The sequence below is a fragment of the Centroberyx gerrardi genome, chromosome 5 (genome assembly GCF_048128805.1).
Source record: "Centroberyx gerrardi isolate f3 chromosome 5, fCenGer3.hap1.cur.20231027, whole genome shotgun sequence".
In the NCBI taxonomy this organism is placed as follows: Eukaryota; Metazoa; Chordata; class Actinopteri; order Beryciformes; family Berycidae; genus Centroberyx; species Centroberyx gerrardi.
The window spans coordinates 2,983,938-2,998,391 of NC_136001.1; the positions used below are offsets into that span (position 1 = coordinate 2,983,938).

The 14,454-nt window shown below is 38.7% G+C and overlaps 1 protein-coding gene across 5 annotated transcripts in view; it reads left to right on the plus strand.

The window, feature by feature from the left end:
- plekha6 (pleckstrin homology domain containing, family A member 6) overlaps window positions 1–14,209 on the plus strand; it is a 117,592-nt gene extending 103,383 nt beyond the window's left edge. For all 5 annotated transcript variants that reach the window (XM_078283486.1, XM_078283487.1, XM_078283483.1 and 2 more), the window contains 3 exons: window positions 2,508–2,656; window positions 4,695–4,802; window positions 10,802–14,209. In XM_078283486.1, the coding sequence (XP_078139612.1) occupies window positions 2,508–2,656; window positions 4,695–4,792 (247 nt within the window). In that variant the 3' untranslated portion in view covers window positions 4,793–4,802; window positions 10,802–14,209. The remainder of the gene's footprint in view (window positions 1–2,507; window positions 2,657–4,694; window positions 4,803–10,801) is intronic.
- Window positions 14,210–14,454: the final 245 nt, after the last annotated feature.

A 14,454-nucleotide genomic window follows, 5' to 3' on the forward strand; every position in this document is an offset into this window, starting at 1 on the left:
AGGTGACACCAGGAGTGAGAGAAACAGACTTAACCCTCCTATTAGGTTTGGGGTCAATTTTTCCAGCTTGATATTTTCATGGTCCTGTACACACTTCGAATAGCCGTATAAAACCAAGTTTTACACATATTTTCTTTCTCTTTGTTTTGACTGATACTGAGGGAACTTTCCCATGTAATTTTTTTGGGATCTTTCAAATATGTTCCCATGCTTTAGGGCCCATAACATATGACACGCGCACACACCATTTCTCTTTGAGTTTTATCTCACCTTAAGATTTTCTGCCCATGAGGTCCCGTCACAGCTCTTTGAAAGACTATTTTGGTGACTAATTTACCTTTTATTGGCGTTTTTTTCATTATTGACTAACTGCTATGCGTTACTTGCTGATGTGCTGACGTGTAAACTTGGGAAAGACTTTCAATTACAATCATTTTTTTGTAGTTTTAAATTTCTGGGGTCAATTTGACCCCAAACTTAAAAGGCATTTGTTCATTTTAACATAATAGGAGGGTTAACCATGCCATGGATTGTGCACCAATTTTGCAAGAAACACCATGGGGAGAAACAGGGAGAAAACAGAGTAACCCACTTCCTGAAATTGTTTAGATGCTCAGCTTACCAAAATGACTGCATACAATTACACAGACACAGAGGCAGCCTTAAGCATCTGGGGGCCCGTTTCAAGAGCTAATGTGCAAAAAAAAACAACATAAAAGACAAAAGAGAAAAAAAAGCAAGGATTCAAGTTGGTTTGCATCAATAAGGTATATTTTCAGACTTCAACTTAAATGCATTATGTGCACTTTCAGCATCATGGACAGCTCAACATAGAAATAATACAAACAATTCAAACAAACAATTACAAACCAAACAATTTAAAACTGAAACAATGACATTTTTGCTTTGGAATGAGGAGAAGCCTCGCCCTTCTCGGCAACTACTAGTCTGCATTGAATAGCATTAGGCCTATGTGTTATGTATCAGCTGACATAAAAACAGCTTAAACAATTCCCTCAAATTAGATTAACAACAAAAGCAATGCCGTATTTTGCTTGGGAATGAAAAGTGTCTGAAACTACTGGTTGTTTACAATGAATTGCGCTTTGCGCTCTTTCAGCACCGTGGACAGCTCCGTCAGGCCTGGAGAGCTTGTTATTCATGCACTGTTGGCCTGGTAGGATTATTTAACCCTAAATAATTGCTTATAGAGATTCTTTTTATTATGTGTATTTGCTTTAGTTTGAGAATTTACTAGTTCGTATTAGTTGACACTGTTAGTAATGTTCGTAGTGAAAGAAATGACCCGCCTACCGTTTTGCTGTGAATATTGAACTGCTAACTGGTTCTAACTGCAATTAAAGCTGGCTGTTAGCTTTGAAATGGTGTCCGGTGCGTTATCTTTGATTGAAGTAACCACAGCTCGCCACAATATATATATACTAGTCCATGCCCGGGGATGCGCGCGCCACAACTACGTGCAGACTTCCGGGGATGCGCGTGCCACAACTCCACACAGATAACCGGGGATGCGCGCGCCACAACTACGTGCAGACTTCCAGGGATGCGCGTGCCACAACTCCGCGCAGATAACCGGGGATGCGCGCGCCACAGCTACGTGCAGACTTAGTGTGGACGTAGTTGTGGCGCGCGCATCCCCGGAAGTCTGCACATAGTTGTGGCGTGCACATCCCCGGGTATGGACTAGTATATATAAAAAGTGGGTGAATTATTCAATGCTTGCATGTCAGTCGGGGGCCCTTTGGGAGTGCGGGGCCCGTTTCAGTTGAAACGGGTGAAACATAGCTAAGGCCGCTACTGCACAGACATGCACGGCCCATAGGCCACATAATACATTCAGGTTATTATTGCCAGTGTTTAAGTTGTGTATCATATTTGTGAAGTTATCATAGTTTAACCAGTTGAAGGGACTTACTTGTTAGTCATATGCCCTCTCAGTCCCGCGGGTGTCTTTCTCTTTCGTTGGTTTATCCTGTTGGTTGTGCAGAGGAATGTTCTCCATGAGTTTATATTGTGCATCTTCTTCACATTCTTTACAGATTCCCATGCATCAAAGCAGTCATGTGTATTTGTTTTGGTGACTGATTTTTTTTCAGTCAGTGTTGTGACTTTCGATGCCAAGTCAGGGGATTAAAAAAAAAACCTCACAGAAGGATCACGGGTTTGACTCGTGGTCCTTTCTGTGTGGCGTTTGCATATTCTCCCCATGTTTGCCTGGGTTTCCTCCCACAGTCCATAACTTGCAAGTCAGGTGGATTGGTGACTCAGAAGTTGCTGCTAATGCAATGACTCACAATTCATTACATAAATGTGTCCCATGTTAAATGAGTTCAAACCTACACTAGTAATATTCTTTATATAGACTAAATTTTATTCCGTTACTCAATATTTCCATTCTCCTTCCATGTTTCCTCCTACATCCATCCTTCCTCCTTCCCTTTCTCTTTGCTTTTCTTTCTATCCGCCCCCACCCCCCTCCCCCCCAGTCTACAGAATGTGGTCCCCCTATTGGATGGCCCGGTAGAGGGAGGTAGCCAGGCCAACTCAGAGCAGCAGCTACAGGAACAGGAGAAGCGCATTGAGATTTCCTGCGCCCTGGCTGCAGAAGCCTCCCGCCGCAGCCGCCTTCTCTCCGGTGAGGCCTCCCTCCACACTGCCGCCCACCTATGGAATTTGAAATCTGTCATAAAGGTGTACTTGTACATTTAGGTTTGTGGTTGTAAACTTAGTTATACAAGTTTGTAAGTTCAGGTCTGTGGTTGCAAGCTTAATTTTGCACGTTTGCACCTTTAGGTCCATGCTTGCAGGCTTGTACAATCAGGTCCGTGCTTGTAAACTCCGTTTTGCAAGTTTGTACATTTAGTTCCGTGCTTCCAGTTTAAATTTTACCAGCTGTGAGGCAAAAAAAATCTGTTTGTTTTCCTTTACAAACCACAGTTTACAAAACGTTACCACGTATTAAACTTGTCAAAAGTCTGCACATTATTTTTTGCCTCACAGCTGGTAAAATTGAAACTGCATGCACAGAACTAAATGTACAAACTTGCAAAATTAAGCTTGCAACCACAGACCTGAATTACGGACTTGCAAAACTACCGCCACAAACCTAAATGCACAAGTACACCTTTATGATAGATTTAAAATTCCATACACACCGACAACATCACCAAATCACTAACCCTCTCCCACCGACCATTTACCATGATAAAGGAACGATGCATCACAGCACAGGCCAAACCTATTTACTCCCACCTGAAAAACATAAGTACCTCATACACATTTCTGCACACACCTACATGATTCACTCTACTCAGGGCTGAATTCTAATGTGGGATCTCCATGCAAGTTATATCACGCCTGCCAAAGGCTGGTAAATAAAAAACATTATCGGCAAAGAATAATTTCTACTGGCAAAGATGATTGAATATACATTTTTCATAGAAATGTGTTATCTCACCCAGTTTTCAATGCTGTTTTGTGTACAGAATCAGGTACTGTGTGGCCTTTCAATGGTCTTACACCTGCTATAGGAATAACATTAAAGGTGCATTAAATAAGATTTTTACTGTCCCATAGCACAAAATGTATAATTATATAAAATTATTATATACAGTATATTATGTTATATTAGTAGATCTGTTGATTCCCTGGTCACTGATAGAGGTCAATAAAGCCATAAATTACTTAACACCCCTTCAAGTTTTAAGAGATGAGCAGTTACCAGCATTTGGTACTTGGATGATGCAAATTTTCAATGCTGCATGCATTGTTATTAATGTGAAGTATAAAAACTGACATTCATATGCAGATCCCAAATTAAGGCCCTCCCACTGTGTCAGGTAATATTCACAGGCCTGTCCTCAGTTACCAGGGTTATAGCAGAACATAATGTCCTCTTAATGGAATCTTCTTGAAGAGATTTAACTACGTAAATACTTCCACTGTCATTGAATTATGTCTTGAATCCCTAGTGATCCCTCATTTTCAGCTGTCGATGATAGCCTGCAATACCCACACTTCACCCTTCACCCTTCCATACTCAGCAATACCAATGAAATAAACATTATAGTTAATGAAGACTCCCCTAAAGCAGTTTGTGAAGCTAGAAGCAGGCAACCGACCACCAGACTCCTGTAGTATAGACTGACTGCATATAGGAAAAAGCTACAATTTTTCCTCACATTAATATTTAGTCATATTGATAATTTACTAACATTTATTAATGATACTGTGTTTACCTTCTGAGAAGCATTTCTGTTACACTGGCTTCGTCTTGCTCTCAAATGCCTACTCAATAGACCATATTTAAGCATTTTTCTTACAAATCTAATTAACAATCAACATAATGTTTGGTTTTATTTTAAGGAAAAATCAGGATAGGCAAGTAACCATCAAAAACTAAACTTGGTTAATGGCTTAACCAAAAACAACTGGCATTCTTTTTTCAAAGGAAGCCATTTTCTGTTTAAGTACCAATTAAGAAAAATTAAAAAAAAACAGATAAAGTTAGAAGAGTGCTGGGCTCCAGTTCAAAACCAATCATGATGAATGTCCAAACTGCGAATGCATAGGAGTACCTCACCTTACCTCTCCCTTTTTTTGGCTCACTTATTGTTTCGCTTGCCATTTCCCTTGTGTTCATACTCCTCCCAACTCCCTCCATCCCATTCCAGCCCAGTGCGCCCCCAGTCCCCCCACCTCCCCGACCAGCTTGGCCCCTCCCCCTTCCTCTGCTGACTTCCCCAACTCCGCCCACATCATGAAGGTGTGAGTCTGGCAAGGTGAGTCTCCGTTCACCACACTATGTCTGCCGATCACTTTCTTTCCCCCATCCTCCCACTTATCTCGCACTGCTTGGTTTTCACCCTCTGAGTTTGGTTTTGTAAAGGATTCTCCCGGATTTGGCCTATTATTATGGATTATTATGGATTTTTGAAGACCAATACCAATATTTTTGGGTTGAAGCTGCTCATCACCCCTTTGTTGTGCCAATATTTTAAATTTGACCATTTTCATGCCCAAAAAATTGAGTTTTTTTTCAAGACTACATCACACCCCCTCCCGACTGTTGAGTTCCGCACACACACACACACACACACACACACACACACACACACTATCGAAAAATGTAGCCTACTTTATGGTGCCAGACCAGGTGACGGTGGGAACGGATGGGTGAAATTATTCCTCACACCACCACACACACACACACACACACACACACACACACAAACACAGACAGACAGCGCACACAGACGCACAGCCCCCTGCCGACACAGCACACACGCACAGTCACACAAGCACACATGGACATATGCACAACTGTTATGTGTACGAGCGCGCTCTTATTGTTATTGTGTGATTGCTGACTCAGCAATCACAGGTATAATATTCCCACTATTTGTGTGATTGCTGACTCAGCAATCACAGGTATAATCTTCTCGCTCTTTATTATTATTATTAATCCGTACACTTTTTTGGCACCTATCTACTCCTTCATACTTTCAGCTAGAAACTCCGTTCAAACTTTAAAATGTTCAGCTTGTTTAGGACATAGGCGCGTGTATTCAACTTTTTGATATCTATTCTACTTTTTAAACTATTCTACTTTTTTCTACTTTTTTTTACAATGGGAGTCTATGGGTGGAATGTTCAAACCATGCCCTCTTTGAACTCTAACTACTCTTTCATACTTTAAGCTAGACACTCCATTCAAACTTTAAACGGGTCACCACTTTTAGTACTTTATCACTTTAATTCAGCTTTTTCATACCTTTTGTACTTTTTGAGTAATCACAGTTTAAGTTTTATACTTTTTTCAACCTTTATAATGGCAGCCTATGGAGCTATGCTAGAGTGCGTGATGTCACAATGCACTCTAGCAGACTTTACAGGCTGTACTGTGACAGTTCACACAACTTTAATACTACATACACATATTATACATCAAACCCTTCAGCTGCTTCTGCTCTCACTCACAATGTCAATATATAAGCGATGCGATGTATACTTTTTGAGATATTAACGTTTGTTTGACACTAGTGTTCCAGTCTTTTTCACAGTAGTTTCTGCTGCTCTGCTGCTCTCTTACACATGCAGCTCTTGTGCTTATTTCACTCTTCTCCATTTCAACATGTCTTTTACATATTTTCATACCTTTTTTACTTGTTAGTATTAATACATTTTAGTACATTTCTAAAATTATTACTTTTCACTGCCTTCCTACTCTTCATACTACTAGTACCTTCCAGCTTTTCACATAAGCCTTCCTACTCTTCCTACCAGCTGCACATTTTTATACCTTTTTACTTCTTAGTACTGTTACATTTTAGTATATTTTAGTACATTTCCACTCTTTTTCACAGTAGTTTCTGCTGCACTGCTGCTCTCTTACATATGCAGCTCTTGTGCTTATTTCACTCCTCTCCATTTCAACATGTCTTTTACATACCTTTTTTACTTCTTAGTATTATTACATTTTAGTACATTTCTAAAATTATTACTTGTCACTGCCTTCCTACTCTTCATACTACTAGTACCTTCCAGCTTTTCACATAAGCCTTCCTACTCTTCCTACCAACTGCACATTTTTATACCTTTTTTACTCATTAGTATTATTACATTTTAGTACATTTCTAAAATTATTATTTGTCACTGCCTTCTTACTCTTCATACTACTGGTACCTTCCAGCTTTTCACATAAGCCTTCCTACTCTTCCTATCAACTGCATACTTTCATACCTTTTTTACTTCTTAGTATTATTACATTTTAGTACATTTCTAACATTATTACTTGTCACTGCCTTCCTACTCTTCATACTGCTAGTACCTTCCAGCTTTTCACATAAGCCTTCCTACTAACAGATAGTTTGTTCGCCTTCGTAGTCTTCCTATCAACTGCATATTTTTATACCTTTTTACTTCTTAGTACTGTTACATTTTAGTACATTTCTAACTATTACTTGTCACTTTTGTATTTTCTGTTTTTTCTACTGAATATATATCCACTCTTCATACTTCATACTTGTTGTACCTTTCATCTTTTATATATAAGCCTTCCTACTCTTCCTACTGTTCATACTACTAGTACCTTCCAGCTTTTCACATAAGCCTTCCTACTCTTCCTACCAACTGCATATTTTTATACCTTTTTACTTCTTAGTATTATTACATTTTAGTACATTTCTAAAATTATTACTTTTCACTGCCTTCCTACTCTTCATACTACTAGTACCTTCCAGCTTTTCACATAAGCCTTCCTACTCTTCCTACCAACTGCACATTTTTATACCTTTTTACTTCTTAGTATTGTTACATTTTAGTATATTTTAGTACATTTCCACTCTATTTCACAGTAGTTTCTGCTGCACTCTTACACATGCAGCTCTTCACAATTTCCAAAATGTTAACACTACATGCATATTTTACACATTAAAATGTTCAGTCAGTCCTGCTCTCTCTCACAGTGTAAACATCTAAGTGATGGGATTTGTAGTTTTTGAATTATGAACGTTTGAGCTCCACTTGGGCCACTGCTGCTCTCCTAATGCAGCGCTCTGCACTTCTCCATTTTCATACACACGTGGGGGGCCACACACACACACACACACACACTCTCTCTGTCTGTCTCACCCTACTCTCTAGCTTTTTAATAGACTATCTTTCACAGTTTTTGAGATATGAATGTGTTTGTTCAGCACCAGTGCTATACCGGGTGTGCTTATTTTGAACAAATTGTTTCTTTGAAACTTCAACCACTTCCACAACTTTAACACTACATACCATGACAGCCATAGGATAAGAAAGTGGGAAAGAGGAGAGTGAAAGACCAGTCACAGACAGCCAACAGAAACGGTGAGCTGTACCCACACTAAACTGCACCAGTGCCACAGTTTGCACGCTCAGCAATCACACGCATTTTCTCCAGAAAATGCACCTTTCTAGTTGTGTGATTGCTGACTCAGCAATCACAGGTATAATCTTCTCGCTCTTTATTATTATTATTAATCCGTACACTTTTTTGGCACCTATCTACTCCTTCATACTTTTAGCTAGAAACTCCGTTCAAACTTTAAAATGTTCAGCTCGTTTAGGACATAGGCGCGTGTATTCAACTTTTTGATATCTATTCTACTTTTTAAACTATTCTAGTTTTTTCTACTTTTTTTTACAATGGAAGTCTATGGGCGGAATGTTAAAACCATGCCCTCTTTGAACTCTAACTACTCTTTCATACTTTAAGCTAGACACTCCATTCAAACTTTAAACGGGTCACCACTTTTAGTACTTTATCACTTTAATTCAGCTTTTTCATACCTTTTGTACTTTTTGAGTAATCGCAGTTTACGTTTTATACTTTTTTCAACCTTTATAATGGGACCCTATGGAGCTACGCTAGAGTGCGTGATGTCACAATTCACTCTAGCAGACTTTACAGGCTGCACTTTTTACTAAATTCACACATTTTAAAACTGTGACAGTTCACACAACTTTAATACTACATACACATATTATACATCAAACCCTTCAGCTGCTTCTGCTCTCACTCACAATGTCAATATATAAGCGATGCGATGTATACTTTTTGAGATATTAACGTTTGTTTGACACTAGTGTTCCAGTCTTTTTCACAGTAGTTTCTGCTGCTCTGCTGTTCTCTTACACATGCAGCTGTTCTGCTTATTTCACTCTTCTCCATTTCAACATATCTTTAACATATTTTCATACCTTTTTTACTTGTTAGTATTAATACATTTTAGTACATTTTTAACATTATTACTTGTCACTGCCTTCCTACTCTTCATACTACTAGTAACCTCCAGCTTTTCACATCAGCCTTCTTACTAACAGATAGTTTGTTAGCCTTCATAGTCTTCCTACCAACTACATATTTTCATACCTTTTTGCTTCTTAGTATTGTTACATTTTAGTACATTTTAGTACATTTTCACTCTTTCACAGTAGTTTCTGCTGCTCTGCTGCTCTCTTACACATGCAGCTCTTGTGCTTATTTCACTCTTCTCCATTTCAACATGTCTTTTACATATTTTCATACCTTTTTTACTTCTTAGTATTATTACATTTTAGTACATTTCTAAAATTATTACTTGTCACTGCCTTCCTACTCTTGATACTACTAATACTTTCCAGCTTTTCACATAAGCCTTCCTACTAACAGATAGTTTGTTAGCCTTCATAGTCTTCCTACCAACTACATATTTTCATACCTTTTTACTTCTTAGTATTTTTACATTTTAGTACTTTTCTAACATTATTACTTGTCACTTTCTTACTTTGTTTTTTTCTACTGAATATATACCTACTCTTCATACTCTTCATACCTGCTATTCATACTCCTTGTACCTTTCAGATTTTACAAAATAGCCTTCCTACTAACTATCTCCTTCCACCTTTTACACATAAGCCTTCCTACATATTTTCTTACTTTTGTACTTGTTACTATTATGAAATTTTAGTACATTTCTAACATTATTAATTATCACTTTGACACTCATTACAGCTCCTTCACAGAAGTGTTTTAAACTGCCACATTTCTCACAGTTTTAACATTACATACACATAATATACTTTGGTTCAGCCGTTTCAATTTGAACAGACGATCCATGGTCAGTCATGTTAAGAAACACGCCCACGCCCACACGTGCCTACACACACCACATATGCTAGGTATTCGTTACTATGGGCTGTCACGAGCAACAGTTTGCACGCTCAGCAATCACACGCATTTTCTCCAGAAAATGCACCTTTCTAGTTATTACTGTTATGGTTATTGTTATTATTATTCAATTTTAATAATAAATGCATTTAAAGTCTGTGCTGTCCAGAAATAAGAAATGAGTGGCAGTGAGTTAAGGGATGAAGCGTTTAAAGTTATATATGGATAGTAATAGATTTTTTCCATCTGTTTTTTGCCAGTAATCACGCTATTGCTCTTGCACAATTTATACCTCTAAAAATGCATGTAAGTGTATTTTATGCATTTAATGCAGTCATTCTTGTTTTCCATTTGGGGTTAATGGGCTGCAAAATTGTTGGAATCTCGAAAATATGTTTTAAGGATAAAAAAACGAATCCCACTAGGGTTTATATGCATCCAATGTGTTTGGCAAAAACAAACAACAGACTTCTGCCTGCCTCTCTGTTATTGGCAGAAAAGATGGAAGCACCCTTTACGGATGTGGCCCATCCAAAAAGTTGAGAACGCTAATTGAATGCAGAAACCAATGGAACAGAATGACCTTTTAAAATCACAGGGTTGTACATCTAATTTCAACCCCCGGGTTTTGCAGGTAGTTGAACCACAAGTCATTAATAGTCAGAATGCGATGAAAACCTGCCACTCATTGGGGTTTAGTTTTTCTTAATAAGTTAATGATGAAAGTACACAGATTTTTTTGATAATGGCTATCTGGCACCATATCAAAAACCATCATGGTCTTATGAGGTAACAATTACATCCATATAGTACAAGTATTTCCTGTGCAATAACAATACATGTGAACATTTATCATTTGGTTTGTAGGCTATGTTGCGACAAAGCAGATTCCCTTGAATAACAACTCTCAAACACTGCGGTAGCACTTCCTGCCAATTAAGTTAATCTGCCTCAAAATGGCTTACATAGTTCTCTCCTGTGGTTGTAAACAGTATTATGCGTGGCACACAAACAACAGAGAAATGATCTGAAACTATGACCTGAAGTCTTTCTCTTCTTTTTTTCATCTCTCTGTACCCCGTCCCTCTCTGCCTCTGTCTCTAGCTCAAGCCCTGGCTGCGGTTAAGTTTGACGGGGCGCCTTTCTGAGGATTCACCGGACAATTGAACATTGAAGATGACCCCAGACAAACGGCTTTTGCTTTTTTTTATCACCTAAACCAGTACGACAAAAGCACCGAAAGTTGTCAAAGGAGGTTCCCTGGAGGCTTCACTAGGTTCAAAACCCAAATGGGAGATAGAAAGACTTAAAGTTCACTTCCCCCATCTCCAAGAGGGCACTATCCCATTGCCACCTTCACTTTCCTGTAGATGATTACAGTAGAGTGCTTTAGCTCTTTGAATTCATCCAACCCACGACGGACTCCCTGTGTGTGTGCTCAGTGGCACATCTCAAGCTACTGTACAAACCTGGAAGGGAAGTCTCCAGATCTCTTACCAGCTTCAAGTTGTGACACAACATTTCTGTATAATTTAGCTCAGGACACTATCTACAAAAGGAGAGATTACTGATGGACTACCAAGATGTTTTACACTATGACAAAAAAGTCATTGAACTGAGGTTTGGACAGTGAGTTTGTGAGACTCACAGTGAAGATGTACAAGGAAAAGAGCTGCAGGGATAGATGGAAGAGAAAGAGTTCAGGAAGAGGAATATCATAGAGGTTCAGAAGTAAACAACAAGAGGCTCAGCTAAACCATAAAGAGGTTTTAAACCTCTTGACACTTAAAGCCCTAGGAGAAGGCTCTTTGAAAGAGCCACATTGTCTCTTATTATCTTCATTACCATATCGACGGCGCCGACATTGAGAATTGGCCAGCGGTGTTAGACCCTGTAAGGGCTTACGGTTCATTGACATGGACAGAGGGTTGGGCATTTTCCCACACCTACACGTAGTTTTGACACTTTTACACTTTTACCCTCTCACCCCTTGTAACAAGCTGAGGACACCTTTTGAACTCACTGTGATGCCTATCTTCACCCTGCCCTCCATCCCCTCCACTACGCCCACTCTACACATAGTGCTTTTCCACATCTGTGTGTAGTCCTGAATTTGGTATAACCAGACCGTTCAGGTTTAGCATCAAATCCATTGGACTTAATCATAGTGCTCAAGACATTACTTCAGTGATTGCCTAAACGTATAGGTAAAGTATGTTGAATATTCATTCATGAATGGTACATTGTATGTGGAAAGATGTCAGCGAAAATAGAAGTGACCTTAGAAGTGCAAGTCTGCTAGTTTGAAAACACTAGTCTGTGTAAAGATTGGCCAGCGGCTAATGATGCAGTCATTTGATAGGAGTTATATATTGGAAAATACTATCATGTAGCATATCCCAACATTTCATCATATCATGCAGTGCCATAAGTCTGAACCATGTCTATGTTTTTAATATTTTGTGATGAATGGACATATTAGTAACATGAAATGTAATGAGTTTGAATCTGGAGGAAACCCAACTGTAATCGTACACTGGTTCACCCCACACACCCCACCACCCACACCCCAAATAATTAATATCTCAGATCAGGCTTGACGAGTGAAAAAAGACATCTCACTTTGATATTTATTCAGTTACATTTTGAACAAATCTAAGATGGTTTTTGCCCCTACCCAGTTCTTCTTCTATTTATTCCAAACAAAATGGAAGCATAAAGCATATCAATCCCGAGGATTTTTCCCAGGAAAGACCTAGCGAGTGTTTAGAATGGCAAATGGAAAAGCTTCCATGAACCGGCTATAGATTGAATTACAATTATGTTTTATCAATCGGTCATAGAGCATAGCAAAACGGTAGCAAAACATATTTATCTATATGAAAATGTTGTGGATTATTACTTTAATAAATGATTTTCTGCAAGTGATGGCTAAGATCTAAAAGTAGTGCAACTCTTTTCGCGTTTGCCGGAATTGCCAGATGGCCAGTGGAGGCCTGACCTCCCCAGCCCATTTCTTCAAACTGAGAGGAAGAGAGTCAGTCCAGAGGAATGTGGCGTACTCCCCTCACCCTAGTATAGCATTTGCTGACCTGTCCCTGTGTGTTTTGGCCATGTCTCTTGATAAGGAAAATCTGTTTCTGAATCCCTCCACTGCCAGTTCCTCCACATTTGAACTCTGTAGCCTCTGTGCATACCCCCACCCCCACCCCCAACCCCCACCCACCCCTCACCCCGTCTGTCACTATCTGTCATCCTATTTTTTCCCCCTCACACATCTCATTGCAAAAGTGACCCAGAGTAAAGATGTGTCTTTGTAGAAAGGTATGTACGTACTCCGATTCAGAGACAATATGTTGGAATGGAAAATGAACAAAATGGAATTTGTATAAGCAGTTTATGGCTCTCACAAGGCAAAAAAAACAAAAAACCTATGTCTGAAGAGAATATTTCTATTTTTTCTTGTTTTCTTTTTTTGAGAAAGGGAATAATACGGTTAAAAGAGGCAGTACATATTTTTTTAGACGCATGGGTGTTCGATGATAAATATGCTGACACGTTCGATTTTTACACTCAATTACATGTTTTGCATTTTTCACAAATACGAGAAATGATTATTGCTGACATTTTTTTTTATTTATTGCTTTTGGGAATTGTCTTGGAGGACTAGAATATAGATATTTTTGGAGCAATTGGCATCAGATGCATTGAGAAATGCGAAACAGCCAAAAAGCAGTGTCCAATATTTGATACTAGATGTAGCATTTATGGCTGATGAAAATAAAGGAATATTTAGAACATTGGTCAATGTACATAATATTTCAGATTTCAATTACAGTATATCTTAATATCAATCTTAACTGTTGCTACTTTGGGGGAAAATACACAAACTGCTTGAACTATGCAAATAATAAAAAAGAGAAAATCAGTATGCTTGCTTTAGGAAAACCTTGCAATAAAGTGAATGTATACATATATATAATATAATATGTGTTTCTCTAGATGCTTCTGAATTCCCACAGTATTTCGTATGATAAAAACATGTCTCGCTGTTTGGAATGATTATATAATTACTGCTGTTATTTTAATCAAGTTATTGATAATGAGGATCACTGCCAAAATACTGATGCTACTGAGGTTAATTGTTCACCCTTGCTCTTTATCAATAGGCTCCTTGATGATATTCTACAGACTTTGTTATATCAAACTCTGTATGTCTGAATGAATAAAGTTGAAAAACAAAGACAGACTGGATTCCTTAAAAACAAAGCTTGGGGAACTAAATTCAGACCTGCTAGTAATCATTCAATACCCCCATTCTGATCTCTCTCTGGCTTTGTAGACCTGTTACTGTGGCAGACACCACTGCGACCCCTATGAGGAGGTCAAAGGTGAAACCTGTGCTCCCCATGAAGGCCGCTAGATGTGATGCAGGGTTGCTTCCTGTCAATTTCTGAAACCCTGATGAAGACCATGAGCCGAAACGCGTTGGTTTTGCTAATAAATGTTTGTTCCCAGTACTGCAAGTGTTGCTGGAATCTATTCTTTTCCAGAATTCCCATGTTACCACCACATCACATCATAGAAAACCCATTTACAACCTCCAATCTTCATTTCCTTGGTTGGGCCAACACTGTTAAGACAGTAGTAGCTCAAACCGAAGCTACGTCTCTGTTCATGTGTAATTACTGCACTTAAGGCATTTCTCGTAATTATACGAGACACTTATATTTGGTGCTCTCTAGGCTTAGATTGGT